At 48.2% G+C, this 24238-nt stretch overlaps 4 protein-coding genes across 6 annotated transcripts; 2 read left to right on the top strand and 2 right to left on the bottom strand.

The window, feature by feature from the left end:
* The first annotated feature begins 516 nt into the window (after positions 1-516).
* ift70 (intraflagellar transport 70) lies at positions 517-9925 on the top strand. Its single transcript, XM_030089563.1, has 19 exons — positions 517-668; positions 1017-1082; positions 2161-2370; positions 2954-3010; positions 3089-3224; positions 3370-3474; positions 3555-3683; positions 4908-4957; positions 5543-5695; positions 5792-5857; positions 5976-6029; positions 6128-6193; positions 6451-6527; positions 6634-6841; positions 7750-7821; positions 7901-8004; positions 8172-8250; positions 8691-8820; positions 8931-9925. The coding sequence occupies exons 1-19, from the start codon at positions 621-623 to the stop codon at positions 9065-9067; spliced, it is 1947 nt and encodes a 648-aa protein (XP_029945423.1). The 5' UTR covers positions 517-620; the 3' UTR covers positions 9068-9925.
* Positions 9926-10461: 536 nt separating this feature from the next.
* c4h16orf89 (chromosome 4 C16orf89 homolog) lies at positions 10462-13569 on the bottom strand. The gene is made up of 8 exons (XM_030089599.1): positions 13371-13569; positions 12318-12470; positions 12062-12212; positions 11409-11526; positions 11115-11277; positions 10912-11016; positions 10733-10822; positions 10462-10608 (listed from the first exon to the last, which is right to left on the bottom strand). Exons 1-8 carry the CDS (start codon positions 13552-13554, stop codon positions 10505-10507), a joined length of 1068 nt encoding a protein of 355 aa, XP_029945459.1. The 5' UTR covers positions 13555-13569; the 3' UTR covers positions 10462-10504.
* Positions 13570-17414: 3845 nt separating this feature from the next.
* Positions 17415-22062, top strand: alg1 (ALG1 chitobiosyldiphosphodolichol beta-mannosyltransferase). 2 transcript variants are annotated; one of them, XM_030089576.1, is made up of 13 exons: positions 17415-17736; positions 18439-18516; positions 18629-18732; positions 18812-18960; positions 19064-19153; positions 19255-19368; positions 19609-19748; positions 19946-19984; positions 20072-20131; positions 20239-20349; positions 20562-20676; positions 20861-20936; positions 21132-22062. In XM_030089576.1, exons 1-13 carry the CDS (start codon positions 17433-17435, stop codon positions 21264-21266), a joined length of 1515 nt encoding a protein of 504 aa, XP_029945436.1. In that variant the 5' UTR covers positions 17415-17432; the 3' UTR covers positions 21267-22062. The 2 variants fall into 2 exon arrangements, with proteins under 2 accessions (XP_029945436.1, XP_029945435.1); XM_030089575.1 differs by having other exon boundaries at positions 20562-20936; positions 21132-21273.
* eef2kmt (eukaryotic elongation factor 2 lysine methyltransferase) lies at positions 21844-24100 on the bottom strand. Of its 2 annotated transcripts, none has more exons than XM_030089601.1 (8): positions 23973-24100; positions 23540-23602; positions 23149-23229; positions 22970-23071; positions 22764-22897; positions 22443-22687; positions 22231-22374; positions 21844-22151 (listed from the first exon to the last, which is right to left on the bottom strand). In XM_030089601.1, the coding sequence occupies exons 1-8, from the start codon at positions 24087-24089 to the stop codon at positions 22033-22035; spliced, it is 1005 nt and encodes a 334-aa protein (XP_029945461.1). In that variant the 5' UTR covers positions 24090-24100; the 3' UTR covers positions 21844-22032. The 2 variants fall into 2 exon arrangements, with proteins under 2 accessions (XP_029945461.1, XP_029945462.1); XM_030089602.1 differs by having other exon boundaries at positions 22970-23068.
* Positions 24101-24238: the final 138 nt, after the last annotated feature.

Here is a 24238-nt window from a genome sequence, read left to right as displayed (position 1 = left end):
TGACTACAAGGAAACACAAGCTTATTTCAACAAGCACTAACAAAAACACTTGCTACAAGAGGGATATAAAATGTGAATGAAAGGATAAAATCCAAAGAAAGATTTTGATTAATTAAGACAAAGTACTTAAAACCGTCTGATGAAGAAAATAAGTTTAACTAAGATCCCAGTTAAAGCGCCCGAATTTACAGATGGACATGTAAACCACACACGTCAGAGGAAGCAGAAACGGACACAAACTACACACAAAATCAATGCAGAGACAAAAGAGCTGAATTTTACGAGCCACTAAAGGGGCACGAGGACGCAATACAACCATATGTAGACGCAAAATCAATATTTTTATAAAAGAAAAATTGACTGAATCAAAACAACCGAATTTAAAAAATGAGAAAATGAGTAAATAAGGGGCGGGAGCGCCTCGGCTCGTGACCCTTGGATCTGATTGGCTGTTACTCCCGTCCGTCAAAACTCGTCTTCCGGTCCGTTGCTTAGTAACGGCTGCTACGCTCTCCATCCGTCCACCAAACAGAAGCTAAATGCTACAAGCTACATGCAGAAACCCATAAATAAACAAAACCGCGGCGCCTTTGGACGTATTAAGCCTTTCACCTGAAGCCATGACCGCCATAAAAGACGGAGAATACACGGCTACAATCTACAAACTGGTGAGAAAGATGCTGTTTGGTTTGTAGTTAGCCCGTTAGCTTAGCAGCCGTGTGCCGAACCGCGTTCTGAAGCTCCTTTTAATGTCTTCTGCTTAATAAGACACGCGCGCGCGCGGCTTTAAAGAGTTTAACTTTAACTATAATGGAATAACAGCATCGTGCGAAAACTTATACAGCTTGTTGAGCTTTCTTAATGTCGTGTTACACGGAACAGAATACATTAAAAGTCTTCCTGCTGCGGATCAGAACTTGATGAAGGGCTGAGAGGCTCAGATCAGGACTGGTCCTCAGTCTGGACCCCCTCTCTGGCAGAGTCCATCTCACCCCTCTCTTTGAATTCCCTCCTAGATCCAGGACAGTCAGTATGTGGAGGCAATTCATGTCCTCAACGGACAACTTCAAAAACACACCAAGGTAAGTGTGTTCTAAACACTACAGATGATTCAACACACTCAAAGCAAATATATCATCAGAACTCCACAGTGAGGGTCAGGATGGAGCCTGAAATCCAACAATGGCATTCGTAAAACAACTGCAGAGTCAGAAAATGATCTTAAAAAAATTCAAAAGTGACAAAAACTTTAAATAATTAAATTAATTTTAAGTGTGATTCAAACTGAACAGAAAGGATTAAATTTGATCAAAAGTAGATCAAACTTAATCTCGTCAGCCTAGAGACAAAAAATGACCAGGAAAAGGAAAAAAAAATCATCCACAACGAAAACGAACAGACTAAGCAGACTGTAAATATTCGTAAACAAGATGTAACTCTGGAAAAAAAATCTTCTAATCGATAAAACCTACTAGAAAAAATAATAAACCACCATGAAAACATTAGTTTTAAAATACTGAAATGATCATATAAAAGGCAAGAAAACCAAATTTAAGGCACAAAAAAGTGCAGCAAAGACACAAAAAATCAATCAGAAAAGCATTGAACCAACTGAAAAATGAAGAAAAGTCAGAAGACGTAAAATGTGATGCAAACTAAATGAAATGATCAGAAAATTAACCCTGAATGCACAGATGATCTACAAACTTAAAAATCATTTCAACCTCTGATGCTAAAATAGTTGAATCAGCATTGTCAAATGCATATTGAAGATAAAAAAAACCCCTTGAATAAATTTTCCTCCAGCTGTTTTTCAGAAACGCTCCTTGTGCTTCCACTTCTTATGAAATCTGCTGCTGCCATCTAATGTCATGAGCCCCTATTCTACAGTAAATGTTTTTTTTTTCAGCATCTGGGTGTAAATAAATAATACAAGTTTATTGAAATTAATAATCAATCTCCCCTTTTTTTAACATAACACGTTTTGCTCAAGCTTTTCTGGGATTATGTTGGTATTTATAAGGTCTTTTTGGACTTTTGACTTTCATGAAACACACACACACACTCTGACAGCTTCACACACCTCATCCTGACGGACGCTGCGCTCGGCTCCGTCCAGATCTGTGTGGCTGATCTCAGGCTGCGTTTCCCGCCTCTCAGTCCAGGGCGGCGCTCTCCCTGCTGGGCTTCTGTTACTACCACATCCAGGACTTCGGCGGCGCTGCCGAGTGCTACGAGCAGCTGACGCAGCTCCACCCCGAGGTGGAGGAGTACAAGGTGTACTACGCCCAGTCGCTCTACAAGGCCGGGGCCTATCCGGACGCCACCAAGGCCTCCTTCGCCCTGGATAACCCCAAGAGCCACACCAAGGTGTGGGAACACACACACACACACACACACACACACACACACACACACACACACACACACTTGAGTGTTGCTGTCTGTATTTTCAGACGTGTTGGAAACGAGTTAAACTAAATGTGGAGCCTGAGTTTTATGAGGACCTGAAAGAGGACAGCTGCTCCATGTCACTCCGCTCCCTCTGAATTGTCTCGCCGCTCTTCTCTCCGTCTCTGAGAACGTTTGTTCTGAGCTCAGCACCTGAAGTTTACCTTCGTCCTGCCAGCGTGACACAAGATTTATGGCGTTTCTGCGCAGCGGCGCTCGAGTAATTGCGGGGAAACAAGTTGAAGCTCATGAAAATGAGTCAGTGATGTCAGTTTGGATCACAGTCGACCGTTTGCTTTCACCTTTACTTACCTCAGCCCGGCCCCGTTCCACCTTTCATTTAATTTATTCTGATGATGCCGTGAATTTCCCAACAGGGATGAATAGAGTGTGTGAGGAGGAGGAGGAGGAAGCGGGCGTGGCTCTTCAGATGCTCTGTGAAGCTTTCAGGTTATAGAATGAAAATAAACATCTTGATTTCATCTTTATTTTGCTGCTTCAGATGCTGAAGCTGCAGGCCTGCATCAAGTACTGCGAGGAGGATTACTCCGCCTCCAAGGTGAGCGCCGCCGCACACGCTGCAGTGTGACCCGCCGGCGCGCCGCTCGCTGCTCACGGTGTGCCGGTTTGATTCCAGTCCCTGCTGGAGCAGCTGCCGCCGGACGACCCCGACTACATCTACAACAGCGGCTGCCTGCTGTACCAGGACGGGAAGTACGAGGAGGCCTGCAAGAAGTTCACGTCGGCCATGCAGGTGCTGGGCTACGTGCCAGGTAATCCCTCCAGCAGGGGGCGTGGGGGACACAGGAACAGCTCTGATCCAGCTGCCTGCCTGCAGAAAGCACTGGAAGTTTGTCTGAAGAATAAATGTGAGATGATAACGTAAATAAGCGTAATATTTTTTTCCGTGTGACTTAGCGCTGTCCTACAACATCGCCCTGACCCACTACAGCCTGAAGAACTACGACCCGGCCCTGAAATACATCGCAGAGATCATTGAGCGAGGAATCAGAGAACATCCAGGTCAGTTAGACACCGTGAACGGACTCACCTCTTCTTTTTTTAGCTTCTCTCTGAGCTGCTGTTCCTCTCCTGCGACCCAGAGCTGAGCGTGGGGATGACGACCGAGGGCATCGACGTGCCCAGCGTGGGAAACACGCTGGTGCTGCACCAGACCGCCCTGATCGAAGCCTTCAACCTCAAGGCGGCCATCGAGTACCAGCTGAAGAACCGTAAGACAGCTCGCTCAGCCCGACGGCTAACGGGACACGTAGAGACCAACCTGCTGGGTTCAGGCTGCAGCGAGATCAGTGTCGTGATGGCTGCGTCCACTGGGCGGTGCTGCTGAGCCGCTGAAACGCTCCGATTCTCACAGTTAGTTCATAGTTTTTGTGCGACTCACTGCACAGCCTGCTGGTTCAAACGGGTATAATTACCACATCAGGCTCACATTAGCCTGCTAGCTTCATTTTAGCCTGCTAGCTTCACACTTTAGCCTGGTAGCTTTACACATTAGCCTGCTAGCTTCATTTTAGCCTGCTGCCTTCACACTTTAGCCTACTAGCTTCACATTAGCCTGCTAGCTTCACACTTTAGCCTGCTAGCATCATATTAGCCTGCTAGCTTCACACTTTAGCCTGCCAGCTTCATGTTAGCCTGCTAGCTTCACGTTAGCCTGTTAGCTTCACACTTTATCCTGCTAGCTTTGTTAGTCTGTTAGCTTCATACTTTAGCCTGCTAGCTTCGTATTAGCCTGCTAGCATCGTGTTAGCGCGCTAGCTTCACATTAGCCATCACAGTTCTGCAGTTATTCATATTTTCCATTGCGATCTGCAGTAGAGATGATGTTGGAAGATGGCGTGACGGTCCGTTGAATCGTCTTCAGTTTCACTGACAGAAGAGACTGAGACGTTAAAATCAGCGGTGAAAGAGTCGGTGAAGATCTTAAACGCTCCCTCGGCCGCTCGCCTTTCCAGACTTCAGAGAGCAGCGATCAGAGGATGAGCAGGAAGCAGGACGAGGACGTCTCGCTTCAAACAGCCTGCGTCGTCACATCTGACCCGCAGGAAGCAGCTCCAGCGAGAAGTGACTCCTCAGGGCCCCTCAGGGCCCGGGGACCTGAGGTTTCACCTCTTCCAGCTCTTTAAGGCCTCCATCAGACAGAAACACTGCTGGTGTAACTCCACAGCAGAGTGTTGTGTTTTGCTGAACGTACAGTTTCCAAGGTGATGCTTGTTATTCCTGTGAGAGTTCAGTCTGATACGGGATCAATACACATCGTATTTCTATGTAGACAGGATTACAGAACACACTTGCTTCCTCGGCGCCGCTCTCGGGGCTGACGGTGACAGTCGCTCACGTTCAGGATATCGGCAGCGCTGTGAAGGTCAGGCTGTGGCGGGAAGTGTGTTTGTTCGCCGTCACTTCAGCGGCTCCGTTTCCTCTGATCCCTGCAGAGAAAGGAGCTCAGGAGGCCCTGACCGACATGCCGCCCAGGTCCGAGGAGGTAACGCACTCTGCTCTGTGTGTGTGTGTGTGTGTGTGTGTGTGTGTGTGTGTGTGTGTGTGTGTGTGTGTGTGTGTGTGTGTATGTGTTCAAATTCTTAAAGATAATTTAGAAATCATCCTAGAATGCAGTCATAAACAACCTAAAATCAAAAAGTAGAAGTAGTGCGTGTTCTGCTGGTTCTCTGCTCTCAGTACACAGACACTGCCCCCTGCTGGATTCTCACCTTTGGTGCAGCTTGTTGGATTTGTACAGATTTCCAAGCATCTGCTCACGTTTGCTTCCATCAATAAAGAATTCGTGGTTTTCCCTGTAAATTCCACATTACCATCACAAACGACGATCAGATTGATTGATTTCACCTTTATGCCAGCAGGTAGATCCGCTGAGAACCAGGTCTTATGTCTTATCTACCGATCAGTAAATGGAATACAGACTGAAACAGAGAGTTTGATGAGTCCCTGAGTGTGGAGCTCAGATACAGCTGCTCTGGGACTGATGAAGTGTTTCTGTTCTGCTGTGTGTGTGTGTGTGTGTGTGTGTGTGTGTGTGTGTGTGTGTGTGTGTGTGTGTGTGTGTGTGCAGGAGCTGGACCCGGTGACCCTCCATAACCAGGCTCTGGTCAACATGGACACCAAGCCGTCAGAGGGCTTCGAGAAGCTGGCCTTCCTGCTGCAGCAGCCCTCCTTCCCTCCCGTCACCTTCGGCAACCTGCTGCTGCTCTACTGCAAACACGAGGTGAACCCTGAACGCCTCGCTCACACACCTGAGCGGTGTGTGTGTGTGTGTGTGTGCTGCAGGCAGTCATCAGGTGACTGCTTCATGTCTCCTCAGTACTTCGACCTGGCCGCCGACGTCCTGGCGGAAAACGCTCACCTCACCTACAAGTTCCTGTCTCCTGTGAGTCTCTGATCCACGTCATGCAGACCTTCTCCTGGGTCACTAATCCAGAACGTTCTCCGGAGTGAACCCCTCCCAGGCCTCGGCTCCAGCCTGAAGTGTCTCCTTTGCTCTGCAGTACATGTACGAGTTCCTGGACGCCCTGCTGACCTGCCAGACGGCGCCAGAGGAGGTGGGCTGTGGAGCCTGCGTGCTTCCTGCTGTCTGTCAGCGCGGTGATGCAGATAGCTCAGACTACAGTCGCTCACTGATACGCTGCTTTTCTTCCAGGCTTTCAGGAAGTTGGACGAGATGAACGGGAAACTGACGGAGCAGCTGCGAAAGCTGACGAAGCAGGTTCTCTGTTTCCATCCGCTCTGTCCTGTTAGCAGACGTTTATTCCTCCAGTGCTCCAGTCATTCTGTCGCTTCCACAGATTCATCTGGGTTCCAGACCTGATCTGAATGATAGAAGCTCTCGCATTTTTCACTTCAAACTGATTTTCTGATGATCAATAGATTACATTATCAATAGATACGTAACTTCATACGAATAAATCATTTCAGTTTATTGGCACTGAAATAAATACGACTGTTGTTTTTCTGCTCCGTCAGATTCAGGAGGCTCAGCTGGCTCGAGACGACGAGACGCAGAAGAAAGCTCTGCAGGACTACGACCTGCTGCTGGAGAAGTCAGAACACACACACACGCACACACACACACACACACACACACACACACACACACACACACACACACACACACAGCTGCAGCTCCCGGGTTTCCTCTGCTCTCAGGTACATCGTGGTCCTCATGGCTCAGGCCAAGATCTACTGGAACCGGGAGAACTACCAGATGGTGGAGAAGATCTTCCGGAAGTCGGTGGAGGTCTGCAACGACGACGACACCTGGAAGCTCAACGTGGCGCACGTGCTCTTCATGCAGAACAAGTACAAGGAGGCCATCGGCTTCTACGAGCCCATCGTCAAGAAGCACTACGACAACGTGAGTCCCCGCCCCGCCCCGCCCCGCCCCGCCACGCCCCCTCCACGCCCCGCCCCCTCCTCAGAGCCGCCCGCCCTGAGCCGGGACTCACCCGCTGGGCTTTGTGTGCAGGTGGAGCAGTGTAACATTCAGGAGTGTCCCTGCAAGTGCAAAATCTCGGTAACGGCAGAAACCAGAAGCTGCTTGTTGTTTTTTCCTGCTCTTGCAGTGTCTTCAGGTCTGAGCATGACGACCTGATGTGCAGTGATCCTCTGTTTGCAGTGACCTCTGACCTTTATGATCTGAGAATGACACATGTCTTTGGTGTTATTATTTGATTATTGTATAAGATCAAGTTTGTCTGAATGTTCTTTGGTCAGAAATCTTTCAGGTCGTCTGCTGAGTTTCTTATTGTCTGAACTGAATCTGGGCTTTGAGTTTCAGGTTAGAGTCTGCAGTCTCTCCCAGATTCCTGCCTTGATTTGTTGTCTTGAGTGACTTTGATTCAAGATGAATTCCGAACTTTGACTTTTCCTCTTTGCAGCCAAAAACGTCAACCTCCCTTTTTGTAAAAAGTTGTGACTCCGCTCGTTGGTTTCATTTGAGGCTGAGGTTTCTCACTGACACTGATATTTATAGAGCTGCAGAACGATTCTTTAACGTTCCTGATCTGACATTTTAAATGAAAGTGGCCCCAGGATGCAGCCCTGAGGAACCCCACAAGTGATTTCCATTCACGAAGATTCAGAATTACCTGTTGACACAGATCAGTTCCAGTGTAAAGCAGTGTGTTCTGTTGAACTGTGTCAGAAGCAGCACTGAGTTTTAGCACATTTAAAAGAATTGCATGATGAACTCTGAGATCTTGTTCTTGTTCTAATTAAATGTTCCAGTGCTTCGAAGTGAATGTGTGTGTTCGTCCTGTGCAGATCCTGAACGTGAGCGCCGTGGTCCTCGCCAACCTGTGTGTGTCCTACATCATGACCAGTCAGAACAAAGAGGTACGGCGGCATTGCCAGAGGCCGAGGCGGCGTCCGTTAACGTGACAACCGGAAAGCTTTGACGTTCTCTGTGAGGCAGGCCGAGGAGCTGATGAGGAAGATCGAGAAGGAGGAGGAGCAGATCTCGTACGACGACCCGGACAAGAAGGTGTTCCACCTGTGCATCGTCAACCTGGTGATCGGGTGAGTCGCTGGGACGGGTCTGATTGGATCCATCAAGTCCAGGATGTGCTCCAACCTCTGTGGTGCTATTTTCACCCCGGATCATGAGGATCCTGACGGTCTTTCAGTTCTGACTGGAACCGAGTTCTGAGAACCAGACCTAGAAGGTTCTGTGTTCTGTGTTTCAGGACTCTGTACTGTGCCAAAGGAAACCACGACTTCGGCATCTCCCGCGTCATCAAGAGCCTGGAGCCGTACAACAAGAAGGTCAGCCCGTCTCTCACACACACACACACACACACACACACACACACACACACACACACACACACACAGCGCTGGCTCTCAATGTGTGTGTGGCTCAATAACCGAGGCGTTGAGTCTCACTCTGACCAGAGAACAGAGAGAGATCTGACCAGAAGTTGATTCAGCCGAAAACTCCCACTGAGCCGCTACAGACCCTGAGACCCCCGAGACCCCCAGAGACCCCCAGAGACCCCCAGAGACCCCCAGAGACCCCTACAGATTCCAACGCTCCAGCTGACACACAGCTGTCTGCTCCTCACTGTTTCTCCTCACTCATCTTTCAACACACACATTTCATCCTGTAGTTTAATCTGCACTAAGTTGATTTCAGTTCTGACAAATGCATGCGAGCAACTTTTGATTTTGTGTGTGTGTGTGCGTGTGCGTGCGTGTGTGTGCAGCTGGGGACCGACACCTGGTTCTACGCTAAGCGCTGCTTCCTCTCCCTGCTGGAGAACATGTCCAAACACATGATCATGCTGAGAGACGCCGTGGTCCAGGACTGCATCCAGTTCCTGGAACACTGTGAGGGTGAGAACACAAACACACACACACACACACTCACACACGCTCACACACAGATGCTTATTCTTCACTGCTTTAAAAGAGGTGATCTGAGGTGTGTGTGTGTTCACCTGCAGTTTACGGGAAGGAGGTGCCGGCGCTCATCGAGCAGCCCCTGGAGGAGGTCCGCATCCACAGCGGGAAGAACACCGTCACCTACGAGTCCCGCCTCCTCAAGGCTCTCTTCTACGAGGTGATTGGCTGGAACAAGTGACACCGCCGCCACAGACAACCGGCCCAGCGGTGCGTTTCTTCTTCTCTTGTCTGTATCGTTTCATTTTGGAAAAACAAGAGCAGTAACTGACGTGGAAACTGGGAAATTCCTACTTGGAATGTTGGAACTGCAGAACTCAACATCACTGTAAATATTACAAGCATTTTTTGAGGCGGATATTTCCCAGTGGAGCTCCTCCTCCTCCTCCTCCTCCCTGCTGGTTTTCTGGCAGGAAGAGGCGACCCCCGCTGAGCTCTATCAGATCTCAGAACATCTCTGGTCGTATCACACAGAGACCCCTTGCAGCCACAGGAACACTTTATTTATTCTGCTGATGTACATTCACACAATAACAGCAGCTGTGGAGCCTCGGCTCCCCGCCTCACACCCTCCCGATGGGAACATTGTGGGAGAAACAACATTTATAGACAATAAAAAGTGACTTATCTTATAAACAAACTTATCGCCTCGTGTCGAAAAGCTAATCAAGTGATTCTAGTGTGTTTTTTACTAACAGTAAAGAAATGAAGTGAAAGTGGGATTGAAACAGACCAGCTCCAAACCAAAACCTGCTTTTCTCATGACTGCAAATCTTTTTCCCTCTCAGTGTGTTCATTTAAATAGAGATGAACAAGATGAAGTGTAACAATAAAAAGTTGTCGTACATCATATTATCACATATATACAACTATGTGCTGATAAATGAACATATTTAATAACTTCACAGTTTGTCATGGTGATGATTTTCTGTAACTTTTAGAGAGAAAAACGTTTTCCTAATTTATTTTTCTACAGTAAAATGTGCTTTTGGCAGATAAATAAATCATTAAAAAGATGTTTATACATTTACACATCTGAATCATCCTTAACTATTCAGTTTGTGTGTGTGTGTGTGTGTGTGTGTGTGTGTGTGTGTGTGTGTGTGTGTGTGTGTGTGTGTGTGTGTGTGTGGTTTACATCTTAGAAGTATAAACTTTTGCATTAGCTTGATGGCTACATGTTTAGCATTAGCTGGTGGCTACTTGTTTAGCTTTAGCTTTATGGCTACATGTTTAGCATTAGCTTGGTGGCTACATGTTTAGCATTAGCTGGTGGCTACATCTCTAGCATGGAGCTGATACAAAGACTTGCATTTCTTTTGCATATTTGTCATGTTTAAATGTTTGTTAATGCACTTGGATTTTGTGTGTTTTGGTTGAAATGACAGTAACTGTTAGTCAGACGGGATATTTTTAACTCTGTTTACAACAACAAAGTCCAACATCACATCGAGGAAGTCTCTAATTCGACTCCCTCCTCGCTGGATTCATTTGGGTTTTATTCCGTTCTTGTAATTCAGCCTGCACTCTGAGTTCAAGTTCCTGTTTGCTGTGAGTCGTTCTTCAGTGTTTTTCTGAATCTGCTCTGTGATTGGACGCTGGCGCTCCCTGGACTGGCTCAGGTGAGCGGCCTCTTGGTGATGTCCTGCTCCGCCAGGTAGAAGTTGAGGTATCCTCCCAGAGCGCCGACCGCCACCGCCGTCATGTGGCTGGAGCATCCGTCTGTCAGCCCGGAGACACGGACACAAGGTCAAAGAACCCAAACACACCAAACACACCTCCATCTCCAGACGTGGACAGGAAAGAGCTCAAATATGTGAAACTGCGAGACCAGTGCTGTTCAGACCTGGAAGGATCTTCTCCCTCCTCTTCACCCTCCTGTGAGGCTGCAGCTGCTCCAGCAGCTCGTCTCCGATGATCTGGGAGATGATGCTCTCTGAGGAGGCAAGTCACGAAGCTGAGATCCGCTGCAGCCAGAGCGGGGACAGAAGCAAGACGCTAACGCTAATGCTAGCTCATACTCACTGTCTCTCCCGAAGCAGCCCACTTCCTCGTCCTGCAGTCTCAGGATGTGCTGCAGCCAATCAGCTTTGAGGAAGTCTGAGAAACCGGCCAATCCACAGATCAGGACTGTCAACACAGACCACGCCCACAAGGTTAGACCACACCCACCAGGGCAGGGCTCATACCCAAGATGCGAGAGATCAGTGAGGGCGGCGGAGTCTCACTGTTCTCGATGAAGATGTCCAGCGTCTGCTCGGTCAGGCCGTCTCGGATGATGTCCTGGTTGGTCTTCATCATGTTGGAGCAGAAGATCCTCTGGTAGTTCTGCTCCGTCATGTTGGCTCTGGACGCCCGCGTGTCGCCCTTCAGCAGGTCGCTGCAGCCTCTCTGAAACACCAAGCTCAGCTGCAGACCTCGCCACGGAACAACAACCAGCCTGATCTGATCCCGGATCCACCGAGAGTCTTCCAGAAGGCTTTTTAAAGTTTGTCTCAGGAGCTTCTGGTGGAGACGCTCACCATTTTCCCGATCATGAAATAAAGCAGCTGGTGTGACAGGGAGTAGTGAGGACAGCCGAAGCGGGTCATGGTGTCCCTGCAGGGCCTGGTGACGATGCAGGGCGTCCCGTTCATCTTCCTGCTCTCACACACACACACACACACACACACACACACACACCGATCACAGTCGTTAAATCAACAACAAACCTTCAATTTTACTCCCAAATTAACAGTAGTTGCTACATTGGCTAAATACTACAGCTTCAATGGAAAAATCTTCAAGAACAAGTCCAGTGAGAAACTTTTAGGGACTCCAAAATGACTTAGACGTGGTTATTGCAGAGGTACGGAGCTCCTCCGTTTATCTTAATATCTGCTGAACAATTTCTATCTTGAAACTGCACATTCAACTCCTAAAACACACGCAAACAAACAGTAAAGTCAGAAACTGGAGAAATCAGGAGCATCAATTCTGAAACTGTGGTACATGGACCTCCAGTAGTGCCAGCTCCCTCTAGAGGAGCCAGGAGGAATGGCATATACAGTGAAAATACAATATGTTACTAAAAGTGTACAAAACTGTTGAAAAATACTTTTTTAAAACCTGGAAAAACATGAATACAAACACCAGTTAAAGCTTCTCCGTTCCAGATGAAGCCAGAGTCTCGTACCAGGTTCCCAGCAGCAGCGTCAGGCACTTGTCGCTGAGCTGCTCGTCGTAGCACTCGGTGGTCAGGGTGGAGGAGTAGACCAGGCTGGGGTCGGTGGCGCGCCACTCCTGAGGAACCATCCAGAAGGTCCACGACAGCAGAGGCTCGAACTCTGGAGGAAGACATCCCAGCAAGCTGCTTCAGCCGAGAGAAACAGTCGCTGTCACTGTTTCTCATGAGCTTGGGTCCGGCACCGGTACCGGCACCGGTTCCTCACCCCAGTAGTACTTGGGGTCGTTCTCCTGCAGGGCGGCGACGGCCTTCTCCAGGCTCTGGTCCAGGCGTTTGAGCAGAGCGACGGCGGTGGTCCTCTGGGCCCAGCTGAGCGGGTCGGTGTGAGGCCACGTCCGGACCGCCTCCTTCAGCTCCGCTGAGCCGCCGCAGCACAAACACAAAACATGGACAGACCACCCAGGTGGATTACTACTACTGAGACCGTCAACTCTAAAACTACCAAGTCCAGGGGAATCTGGACCAGGACCAGGACTATCTGGACAGGAACCATTAGAAAACATGGTTCTGACTGTCCGTCTGATCACGTGCGGAGCCACCACACAGCCATGCTGCTCATACAGGGCAGCAGTACATCTGCCATTTTTAGAAAGTTGCATTTTCCCACGTTTCCCTAGAGACGGACTCCAGTCGGAGCATCTGCGTTTCCTTTTAACCTTCACTGTGCTTTAAGATAGTCAGGAAAAAAAATCTAAATTATTATACTGAGTTTATACAACTATTGTTATAGCAGTTACATTAGGAGCAACAATTTCAGGAGGATTTTTTTTCATTTAAAAATAGAAATAATCTTAAATTGTGGGGTTGTGGCTGCAACATTATTCTGTTCCAGTTTATTACTTAACATGAAATATATACATTACGCAGATACATTTAGTATAATCAGTATTATCATGGAACACATTTTGGAATTCAGCGAAAAGGTATGAAATCCATTGTTCTGGTTTTCTTCTCCCTGAGGGAAGCAGTGGCTCCTGATGTGAAAACTTCTGACGCTCAGATTAAGATTTATTCTCTTTAAATCTGGGATGATGCTTCATGGCATCCTAGATATTACTTATTATAATATCCTGTATGAGCAGCAACAGTGTGATAAACATGTTTTAAGGATTTTTTTTTCTCTCTCTTTTAAGATTGTAATTGAAATCTCCCGGGTTAAATCTGCGGATTGAAGCAGCATCAGAAACAGGAAAAAAAAAGTAAACAAGTAAACAAACAAACAAGGGACCCCTGCACCCGCACCCGCACGCGCACCTACCCTGCAGCATGACGAAGCCCACCGCCCCGTCCAGGTTGATGTGCTCGTGCTGCCGCTCCAGGAACGACACCCCGCGCGACACGCTGCCCAGGACGTCATCGATCACCTCCGCGCGCGAGCCGCACAGCGCCGCGGCAAAGAGCGCGAGCGCCGCGGCCAGCCGCCGCCGCGTGTCCGCCCGCATCGCGTCTGGACCCGCAGCCCGGAGGAGCCTTTTAACGGACACACCGCAGAGCCGCAGAGGGGCGGGGCGGGGCCGTGACGTCAGAGGGGCGTCATGACGTCAATCTGTTTTTTTTTATTCAAATCAAATACACATTCTGTACAGGTATATGCATATAACATGCAATGATATATGGACATTATGAAAGAGACAAAAGACATAAAAGACAATCATGTAAAAACACAATATTCACTGTATCAGAAATTTCAACATTTAAATTGTCAACAAAATATAAAATAAGCCAAGAACAGAGATGTTTGAAATGTGTAGAGAAAGTAAATGGATGAACAATACAAGTAAAAAAAAAAAAAAAAGATGCTCTAAGGATTCCCCAGGAAAATAAAAAAAACACAGCTCGTCTTCTCAATTTTTATTTTGTTTAAGTTGAAAATTGGGCACTGGATGACAATATTTAAAATGTGTCTCTAACTTTAGGTGAAATCGGCCATTTAATATACTTAAAAAAGGCCCTTTCTGATAAGGCATATAGCAAATATTTTCCCATTATAATAATGAAAGAGTCCAGACTTGAAGGCATCAGTTACAAATTTGTTATTACATTTTTTATCCAACAAATAACGATTTTCAATCAACAAGTTTGGCAAAGCTGGGGTGACAATAGAGTATATTACAGCATTTTGAATTCACTGGATCAAGACAGTTGGAATAGCTTTACATATAGTAAGTATATTATATGGTATACTTTCTGGACAAACCAAATTGAAACTTTCAACAAAGCCTCTGTGATCCAGTAAAGCCCCACTGCAGTCCATTACTGTATATTACTGTCCAGTTAAAAACCAATTCCCTTCCTCCTAATAAGTATAGTCCTGTTTTTCAAAAAGACAGATTCATGTGGCGTTCATTTACGTGTAAATATTAGGGATGAGCGAGTACACCACTATCTGTATCTGTATCTGTTTACCCATCCAAATTATCTGTATCTGTACTCAGAGGGGGCGTGGCCTAAAACGGAAGTGGTCGTGGTTTACCCGGAAATGGGGTGGGGGCAGAAATTGGCACACTATTTTACGTCTGAAATTGATATGGATTGCTCAGAAGTTGCTATATTTGTTCTTTATTTGAAAACTATTTACAGAACTGTTTCAATGATACAATGTACAAGTTTTTTTTAATTTTAGTCAGAACATGAACATTTTTAAAGTTATATAAATGATTATTCATTCACACAACAGCCTCAGAATAAAGATTTGAATATTTTTTTTTTGTCACAATAGTAAAAGAACTATTTACAGAACAAGTATTTTTATTGAGGCAGAACATGAAGATTTTTAATTTACATAACAGCTTCTCTATAATTGTTGTCCGGACTCCAGCTGGAGTCCAAGGAAAGGAACAGGTCTTCCTGGGTTGGGACTGCCTCCCCCACGATCCCCACCAGAATCTCCCCGGTGTCCCGGAAAATCTCTGATCCGCCCCTGTTGAGCTTCCTGGTCCTGTCCGCGGCTGCAGCGCTGATCATATGGACCTCGGTCCAGTTATCATCTCTCTCCCACAGATCACAGCCTCCAGGTGGAGCACAAGCCCAAATTAATATGAAAAATAAGAGAAAAAAACGAAAAACAAAACTGTGAGGGAAAACGAAACTTAAAACCCCCTGGAAAAAAAAAACCCGTGCGTGCACAGTAGCACGACATTTCGACTTTAAAAGGTTTTCCTCAGGCACAATGCACGCTACAATGAAATAAAAAAAACTAATTTTTAATTTACCAGCACTGATTGGCTTCTCTGACAAGGATCCTGTCGTCTCAGTCAAGCATGGAGCAGAATGAAAGACCAATGAGGATCTCCCATCAGCATGAGGACGAATAATGACCGACAATGCTCGGGTCATACTCGGATTTGAAAAAAATGCATTATCCGTAATGAGTACTTGTTTAAAACGAGTATTTGGCTCACCCCTAGTAAATATCATTTTCCAAAAATGCAATGAAACTTTTAAATTTTATGCCACAATAAACACAATATTTAAAGGAATACTCCGAAGATTTTGGACCCCCGCCCTTTCCCGAACATTGACAAAGTTAGACAAGCTCATAAATACATTGTTTGTGTCTGTGCGTCCAGTGGCTGGTTCCCGGCTGTTAGCATCATAGTTAGCTTAGCTCAATTGCTGGAAGTCAATAGGAATCAGAGCCAGACTGACGAAAGTGGACAAAATACTCCTTACAGTGGTTCAGGGCATGGCGTATTAGCACGTGAAGTAAATCCGAATGGTTATAAAACATTTTAAAAGACGTGTTATCTTTTCAATCCGCTAAAATAACATTTTGATACACACAGACCTGTGCATGTGCAGTGCTCCGCGGAAGGATATACCGGCGCACAGCGGCTGAAGTCTATGGCTTCTACTGCTGTGCTCTGGTATATCCTTCTTTAAATATTGTGTTTATTGTGCCATAAAATTTAAAAGACGATTGAATTGGCCTTCTTAATGTTGTTATCTGAGATGAAAAGACAATGACAAGGCTATTAATTTAGACAGACCTTTGGCTTTAAGCAACAAACCCTTCCAAAGATTGTAAGGTCTCTTGTGAGCCAGTGTGGAGATTTTTTCACGTTCCTTCATGTTAACCTCCTCCATTTTAGCAGAATACAAAAAACATTACATAGAAACAATCTGCTGACATACATTTTGAAATTAATTTGAATTATGTTGTCAAAGTATTAGTTTTGTGTTTTTAATTTGTTTTTGATCATTTTCGGATGTGCTCTTATTTAAGTACCGTATTGGCCCGAATATAAGACGACTCCGATTATAACACGACCCCTATTTTTCAAAGATCATTTTGAGAACAAAAAAAAAAAAATGCTGAAGACAAGAAGGTCACTCATAAAACAACTTTTTATTATACAATTATTATAAACTCAAAAACTCACAACTGAGACAACATTTCACGAGATATAAAATGAAAAAATATATTACTACAGTATTGAATAAAAACTATATTCTCTTTCTCAAAATAAGAAACAGTAAGCAACAAATAAGAAGCCTCAAGGGGTCAAAACTGCATAAATGATGTAAATAACTTTCCAGTGCCTTCAGCTGAATCAGGCTCTGGTGGTGGACATTCCGTCTTCCGTTTTTCGGTGACGTTTCACTCACCCTTCTATCAGTCTCTCTGAAGCGTCGCTCTCGGGACCACGGAAAGCTTTTCTCATAGCGTTTTTTCTGTGCTCTCCAATAAGAACGAGGCGCTCTGCTACACCAGATCTCCTGGCGGCTTGGCAGTGGTTTGATGACTCTGCTGCGTTGATCACCGTCAGTTTAAAGTCAGTATCATAACTTCGCCTCTGTTGTTTGCTCAGTTGTCCAGCGTTCCAGCCCCTTTGTTCCAGATGATCCGCCATTTTTCATCAGATCATTTGATCTCATTTCATCGCTCCACTCACTCGCTGGTCAGTGATACTTTGGCTCCATCTAGCTGCGCGGATGGGTATTGACCATCTACCGTAAGTCCGCGATTATAACACGACCCCACTTTTGAGGATGCAATTTCTGGAAAAAAAAAACATCGTCTTATATTCGGGCCAATACGGTACTCAAAATAGATTGTTACCTGTTTTTCTTCTGTTTAATTTCGATTATATTTTCCAATGTGGAGCTGCTGTGATGATGGGACACACACACTTACAGGTGTGTATAAATAAATCTACACACACATATTTACTCCCATTATATACACGTTATTGCTCAATCACGTTTATGTGTTTACATCTTTCCGAGCTGCCCTGAACGCCTCAGATGCTGCGGTCCCTTTAAATCAGTAGCCCCGCCCCCTGGCCGTAAGCCGCGTCATCACAAATCTGAAACAAACATGTCGACGCGCTGCTGGAGCTTCTTCCTGCTGCTGCTGGCCGCTCTGCTGGCGGGGTCAGCGGCGCTGTTAGCGGCCGGGGACGCCCCGGACTGCTTCCTCCCGGTACCGGCGGTGCTCGTGACGGCGCTGGCCGGGCTGCTGACGCTGCTGTGCGGCTGGAGGCTGCGGCGGAGGGACGGCGGGACCGAGCGGCGGGTGTGCGTGCTCGTGCTCGGCGACGTCGGACGCAGTCCTCGGATGCAGTATCACGCGCTGTCCCTGAGCAGACACCTGTATCACGTGACCGTGGTGGGCTTCCTAGGTAACGTTCATTCATTACAGTAACTCTGAGATCAAATGAATATAAACTTAATTCCACCATCCAGAAAACTCCTTTTTGAACTCAGAAAACACTTTGAGATTACAGGAGAAATGTTCCCTCAAAAGGTTTAGTCAAAGCACATTATAGCAAATTTCTTTCAAATACAAAAACTGTTGTATGTTTGTGATTCACAGTGGATCATTTATCACCATTCATTTGTACTCAGTCAAACACTAAGACTTTTCAGCCTTTGTGCATGAATTACACATCTTCAATCAATTTTGAAATTTGTTGAATTATTTTGTCTACTTTTTAGACTGATACACAAAGGGAGCAGCATCTGTAGTTTTATTATGTGTGATATGTAATAACAGCAAAGCTGTGCTGTTAAGGATAATTTTTCCCACTATGTCATGTTGTTTGGAAGTGTGCCATCACAAGGTTAAGAAAGATAAAAATGTAAAACCACGCCTTTATAAATGATCTCAGACATCAGAATACACAGATTTTTGGAGGATGAAATGACACTACATTTCTGACCATCAGGTTACATAAATCTGTTCATATCTGTGAACAGATCAGTGGAACATTGTCACTGTCGCATTGTCACATTGTCAATCGGGAAGTAAAACATCAAAGTCTACCGTAATATGCAGCAGTGGTGAAGATAGAAACTCTCCTTTGATTTCATTCACTTTTCAGACTCTAAACCTCATCAAGACGTTCTGAATCAGCAGAGAATCAGAATCCTTCCCATCACTGAAGTGAGAGGCGTTCAAGGTAACTGGGACATCCCAGCACTCTGACTTCACTTCAACGTACCTTGAAAGTAAAGCTGCACTGCTGCGGAGGTGGAGGAGGAGGAGTGACGATCAGAGTTGTGTTTTCCCAGCGGGACCGAAGCTGCTCCGCTACGTGACGAAGGTTCTGGTCCAGTCGCTGCAGCTGCTCCGAGTGCTGCTGAGCATGGAGCTGCAGGCGCTGGTCCTCATGCAGGTCTGTGACCCCGCCCACCTCAGCTACTTCCTCGGACCCGGTGAACCTATGAATGAACCTGATCCCGTTTCCCTCCCAGAATCCCCCGGGGCTGCCGGGCATCGCCGTGGCCTGGCTGGTGTGCGTCCTGCGTGGCAGCAGGTTGATCGTCGACTGGCACAACTACGGCTACACCATCATGGCTCTGAGCCACGGGCCAGCCCACCCGGTGGTCCGCCTGGCCAGGTGGTGAGTCCTGCTGCAGAGCTCAGCTTCAGGCTCCCAGGTTCAGGTTCTGATTCTGGTTCCGGTTCCCTCGGTTCCTGACAGTCGTGCGGTTCTCGTCTCGCAGGTACGAGCACTTCTTCGGTCCTCTGGCCTCTGACAACCTGTGTGTGACCAACGCCATGAAGGAGGACCTGCAGGAGAACTGGAACATCCGGTACGCTTCACGCCCCTCTTTGGTGGGACGGCACCGTCAGGCGTAAACAGCAGGGGAGGCGGGGCTTGTTGGTTTCCATGGTAACAGTGTGACGTCCGCAGGGCGACGACTCTGTACGACCGGCCGGCCTCCATCTTCAGAGAGACGCCGCTCCGCCTGCAGCACGAACTCTTCAGGAGGCTCGGACACTCGTACCCCGAGTTCTGCTTCAGAGGGTGAGAGAACCCAGGGAACCGAGAGAACCGAGAGAAGGGAGCGATTCGAGAGAACATAGGGAACATGGTGAATGGAGAGGACAGAGGGAGCAGTGGGACCGTAGAGAAGTAAGACCAGACCAGATCAGAAGTCCTCCTCCTCTCGGACCGGTTTTTGACGTTTCCTCGTCAGATCAGCTCGAACATCGTGAACCGAACCAGAATACTGAATCTGTTCCCCTTGCTGCTCCGTGTTTTCAGGTTCGATGGTTCTGATCCGGACCCGGATCTGGATCTGGATCTGGAGCGGACGGCTTTCTCTGTTCGGGATCCTGCTGACGACTCGGTGACGCTGAGGTCCGAACGACCGGCTCTGCTGCTGAGCAGCACCAGCTGGACAGGTCAGGACGAAGACCTGCCCCCAGGTCCAGAACCAGCATGAAGCCAGGTCCAGAACCAGTCTTAAACCTGGTCCAGAACCAGCATCAAATCTGGTCCAGAATCAGCATGTAGCCAGGTCTGAGTCTGGTCTTAAACCAGATCTGAATCCAGGTCTGAGGCTCTTGTGAACCCGGTCTGAATGTGTTTTTCCCTCCAGAGGACGAGGACTTCTCCATCCTGCTGAAAGCTCTGGAAGGTGTGAACCGCTTCCCCCTGACCTCTGACCTCTGACCCCTGACCCCTGTCGTCCCGCCGTCTCCTCTGACGTCTCGTTTCCTCTCAGATTACGAAGGTTTCATCCGAGCAGGAGCGTCGTTACCGTCGCTGGTCTGTGTGATCACAGGTAAACCCGTCCAGACCGCAAACACCCAGTCAGTCCAGGACCCTCGGTTAGAGGTGTGTGTGTGTGTGTGTGTGTGTGTGTGTGTGTGTGCGTGTGTGCGCGCGCAGGTAAAGGCCCTCAGAAGGAGCACTACCGGAGGATCATCGACTCGCTGCATTTGGAGCATGTGCAGATCTGCACTCCCTGGCTGGAGGCTGAGGATTATCCTGTGCTACTGGGTAATCTCTCATTCCGTCGCCCCCTTGTGGCTAAATCCTGAATTTATTCTGCAGCCGCATCGAGATTACACAGAAAGGTTTGCAGGAAATAAACTGGGAGTTGAGCAGGTTTAGAATCAGCAGATTTCCAGATTCCTTTGAGGTGAAGGAGGGAGAATGGCAGCGGATGAGTGAACCGGACTGGAGGAGCTCAGCCTGTTCTCACCCTGCAGGGTCGGCCGATCTGGGAGTCTGCCTCCACAAGTCGTCCAGCGGTCTGGATCTGCCCATGAAGGTGGTGGACATGTTCGGCTGCTGCCTGCCCGTCTGCGCCGTCCACTTCCGCTGGTCAGACCCGAAGCTCCGCCCACACCGTCACACGAACGCCACCCAGCAGAAAACCAGCCGAATGACCTCAGTTCAAACAGACAATGAATTTCATGTTCCATTCTGTTCTTCAGTGCTGAGCTTGGTTTTAAACCTGTGTGTGTTTCTCTGTGTGTGTTTCTCCGTGTGTGTTTCTCCGTTGCAGTTTGCAGGAGCTGGTGAAGCACGAGGAGAACGGGCTGATCTTCAGAGACTCTGACGAGCTGGCCCAGCAGCTCAAGGTCAGAATCAAAACTTTAACATCCTCCACATAGATGCTCCACACTGCCCCCTCAGGTCGCCAGTGGTATTACAGTGCGCTAAACATATATAATCTCCCTGAAATGAACTCAGTAATGAACAGTGAAGACAGACTGAGGCTCAGCCTTCATCTGTAGCTTGAAACCAGACGTCAGCCTCGACTTTTCTGTTTCCAGTCTCTCCTGTCGGAGTTTCCCGGCTCGGACGGCCGGCTGGCCGCCTTCAGGAGGAACCTCCGCTCCAGCAGGGGGCAGCGTTGGGACGACAACTGGGACCAGAACGTCCTGCCTATGATCTCCGGCGGCAGGTGACCGAGGACGAGGACGTTCTGACGGACGTTCTGACACAAACCTGAAGACGTGGAGGAGACACGGTCCACTCCTCGTCAGAACTTCTTCTTCTTCACGGAAAATGAAGAAATCCATCCTGCAGGAGGAAACTGAAACCCGGAATGTTGAGAACTGAGCTGGACTTTCCTCAGATGATGAGCTGCATGCAGCAGACACTTCCTGGTCCAGATGTTGAAACATCAGCAGGAGACGCTTCAGTAAAACTCTCCTCTGCGACAAACTGTCCACTGTCTTCATCCGTCCAAAGCTCCGGACCAGAAGGAGGTGCCGTGCTGCTCAGGACTTTCGGAAAAGTTGTGTTTTCCCTGTTGAGTTTGGAAAACTAAAACAAAGCGGAGCCTTGTTAACATGTTTTCCAAAACGCCAAACCTCCGTTGGGTTTTCAGCTTCTGTTTTCAGGCCAAGGTTCTACGGGGAACGAAACTTTTCTGAAAGTCTTCAGCTGAGCCTGGATACCTGGTTTCTGATCAGATTATGTTATTGCTTATTTCTGCTCTGTTCATTTGGAATAAAGGGAAACGTCGCCCACAGAAAGGTTTTAATGAATTCTTTATTTGAACACAAGTAAAAAAAAGAAAAACAGTCTCACAAACATCCGGAGAAAACCTTCTGGACCGTCGTGTTGAATCTAATTCAGGTGAAAATCTGATTAAAGTCTAAAAAGTTAACAGAAGAAAATCCTGAACGTGTTTCTTGTTGACTTTTCTCTGGAAATGTTTGGTGAGACTCAGACCTGAAGCCCGTCTGCTGCCGTCAGTCTGATCAGCTCCATGTGGGACAGTCTGTCGTAGGGAAACACGTGGCTCACGGCCCCGTCCAGGACCTCCGGTTGGATTCCACGGCTCTCTAACAGACAGAGAGCAGCAGTGAGCAGTGGGCGGATTCCCTGCCCTCCCTCCGGTCCCGGTCATCCCCGGCTCCTCACCCAGCTGCCGTCTGAAGCCGCCGTACGTCTGCGGGTTTCTGACGGCGCAGCAGACCAGGACGGCGGGCGGCGGGGACGAGCGCGTCAGGACGAGCCGCAGCAGCTCCACCAGGCTGTGCGCCACGTCCGGGTCGTACACCACGTCTGCCGGGAGACGGACGTCTTCATGTCTGTCCGACTGAATCTGCACCGCCGCCGGCTCCGCTTCTCACCTGCAGCGATCACCACGTCGGCGCCGACCTCCCTCAGCTCGTCCTCGGTGGCCGTGGTCCAGTCCAGCCGCCGCACGCTGACGGCCGGCGCCGCCCGCCCGTCCAGGCCGTTGAGCCGGACGTTGTCCCGCAGCGCCTGCAGCACGGCGGCGTGGCAGTCGCTGAACACAAACCTCCTGGGCCGGCAGGAGCGGCAGATGGCGACGCCGGTGAGGCCCACGCCGCTGCCCAGCTCCAGCACCGTCCTGCAGGGGGCAACGCAGCCGACGACGCACTGAATACACACACCGCACGGCCCGAGCGGCCGAGGGGCGGGGTTACCTGTCGGAGAAGAATTCCCGGTGATCCAGAGCCCACTCAGCCAGGTACAGCGCCGCCTCCCAGGTCACCAGGCCGGTCGTCCCCTCCGAGATCAACGCCACCTTCTCCAGGAGGCTGACGGCGCCGCCGCAGGGCTGAACGCCACGGGGAGAAGAGAGAATCAGCGGATTTCCCAGAATTCCAGGTCCAAGTTCATCTCCATTTACCAGGAAGTAGCTCTTGTAGCACTCGCTGCCCTCCGCCTCGCCGACCACCTCGCCCAGGGCGTCGTACAGCTCGTCCAGAGGGTCGCAGCCGGCGGCCTCCTGCTGCGAGACAGAGCGGGGAGCCTCAGCTTGAACACCGCAGGCCTCAGGATGAAAGCAGAGTGTGTGGAAACACCGACCAGCCTGATGAGCTCCGACAGAAACAGCCTCCTGTAGCGGACCGAGGGTGGGAAGGAGCGGCACAGCGGGTGGAGGCACGTCTGCACGCACGCACACACACACACACACACACACACACACACACACACACACACACACACACACACAGTAAAATCATCAGGTGATGGAAAACTATGTTGAGAATCGCCATTATTATCTCGACTTAACGATATTGTTCCTTTCAGTTTCGTGAAGTAAGAACAAAAATATGAACATCAGTTCAGAAAAGGGAAACTTCATCAAGAAAATCTCAAACCTAAAATCCGAAATTTGAAATTGTTTTATAACGTCAAACTGCTCAGAGGTCAAACTTTTCCTGTTGGGTTCAAAGCTGAGCTGAGGTCTTCTTACCTGTTTCAGGATCTCTGAGATTATTTCTGATGATTTGTTCCTCTGAAGATCATTTTCTACAAACTGGAAACAAACAGGAGCAAATATTCTGAGTGTCATTTAACTGATGCTTCACTTTAATTTAATCAAACTGCAAAAGAGCAAGAAAACACATCCGGAAAGACTGATTTCATCCTCTATATGATGATACCGTCACATCAGGAAGATGCTCTATAATCTAGACAGATCGTTCATATATAACGCTCCTTCCAGTGGAACACGTGTTTCGTGTCGCTCTCAGGATCGAGAGAGTTCGGGATTAATGAAGCTCGTCCTCCAGTCCGCAGAATTCAGGTTTTATTAAGTGTTTGTACAAACGGACCTGACTTTACTGCAGATTCCTCCGCTTGATGATTTCAGATGTTTCATGCTGCAGACGTGAGAATAAACTGACCTTCCAGTTGAAAGACTTCAGACGGCTCATCGTGAAGAACCACCGCTGGAAGTCTGTCAGCACATCTGGCTCCGCCACGGCTCCATCAGCCTCCGCCGCGGCTTCTCTGGCCTCCATCACGGATCCATTTTCCACGTGGTTTTGTTTACATCCGCATTACCCACAATCCACCGTGACTGCATCTCGCTGAGTCTTCTGGGTAATGTAGTTTAATTCATTTTAAAACTAAAACCCAAAGCGTTTTTAAAACAGGCGATAAAAACCTG

The sequence above is a fragment of the Salarias fasciatus genome, chromosome 4 (genome assembly GCF_902148845.1).
Source record: "Salarias fasciatus chromosome 4, fSalaFa1.1, whole genome shotgun sequence".
Taxonomy (NCBI): Eukaryota; Metazoa; Chordata; class Actinopteri; order Blenniiformes; family Blenniidae; genus Salarias; species Salarias fasciatus.
This window is presented reverse-complemented; position numbering and strand designations above follow the sequence as displayed.

Excerpts from the sequence above, each read along its gene's own strand:
- ift70 (XM_030089563.1), top strand. The coding sequence starts at position 621 with ATGACCGCCATAAAAGACGGAGAATACACGGCTACAATCTACAAACTG. Across the intron at positions 6,528-6,633 it reads TACGACCTGCTGCTGGAGAA|GTACATCGTGGTCCTCATGG; the intron begins GTCAGAACACAC and ends CTCTGCTCTCAG. Across the intron at positions 8,251-8,690 it reads TGGAGCCGTACAACAAGAAG|CTGGGGACCGACACCTGGTT; the intron begins GTCAGCCCGTCT and ends GTGTGTGTGCAG.
- c4h16orf89 (XM_030089599.1), bottom strand. The coding sequence starts at position 13,554 with ATGCGGGCGGACACGCGGCGGCGGCTGGCCGCGGCGCTCGCGCTCTTT. Across the intron at positions 12,213-12,317 it reads CGACCCCAAGTACTACTGGG|AGTTCGAGCCTCTGCTGTCG; the intron begins GTGAGGAACCGG and ends GTCTTCCTCCAG. Across the intron at positions 11,527-12,061 it reads ACGCTGCTGCTGGGAACCTG|GAAGATGAACGGGACGCCCT; the intron begins GTACGAGACTCT and ends GTGTGAGAGCAG.
- alg1 (XM_030089575.1), top strand. The coding sequence starts at position 17,433 with ATGTCGACGCGCTGCTGGAGCTTCTTCCTGCTGCTGCTGGCCGCTCTG. Across the intron at positions 18,517-18,628 it reads TGAAGTGAGAGGCGTTCAAG|CGGGACCGAAGCTGCTCCGC; the intron begins GTAACTGGGACA and ends GTGTTTTCCCAG. Across the intron at positions 19,749-19,945 it reads GAGCAGCACCAGCTGGACAG|AGGACGAGGACTTCTCCATC; the intron begins GTCAGGACGAAG and ends TTTTCCCTCCAG.
- eef2kmt (XM_030089601.1), bottom strand. The coding sequence starts at position 24,089 with ATGGAGGCCAGAGAAGCCGCGGCGGAGGCTGATGGAGCCGTGGCGGAG. Across the intron at positions 23,603-23,972 it reads TGAAGTCTTTCAACTGGAAG|TTTGTAGAAAATGATCTTCA; the intron begins GTCAGTTTATTC and ends GTTTGTTTCCAG. Across the intron at positions 23,230-23,539 it reads TCTCAGAGATCCTGAAACAG|ACGTGCCTCCACCCGCTGTG; the intron begins GTAAGAAGACCT and ends GCGTGCGTGCAG.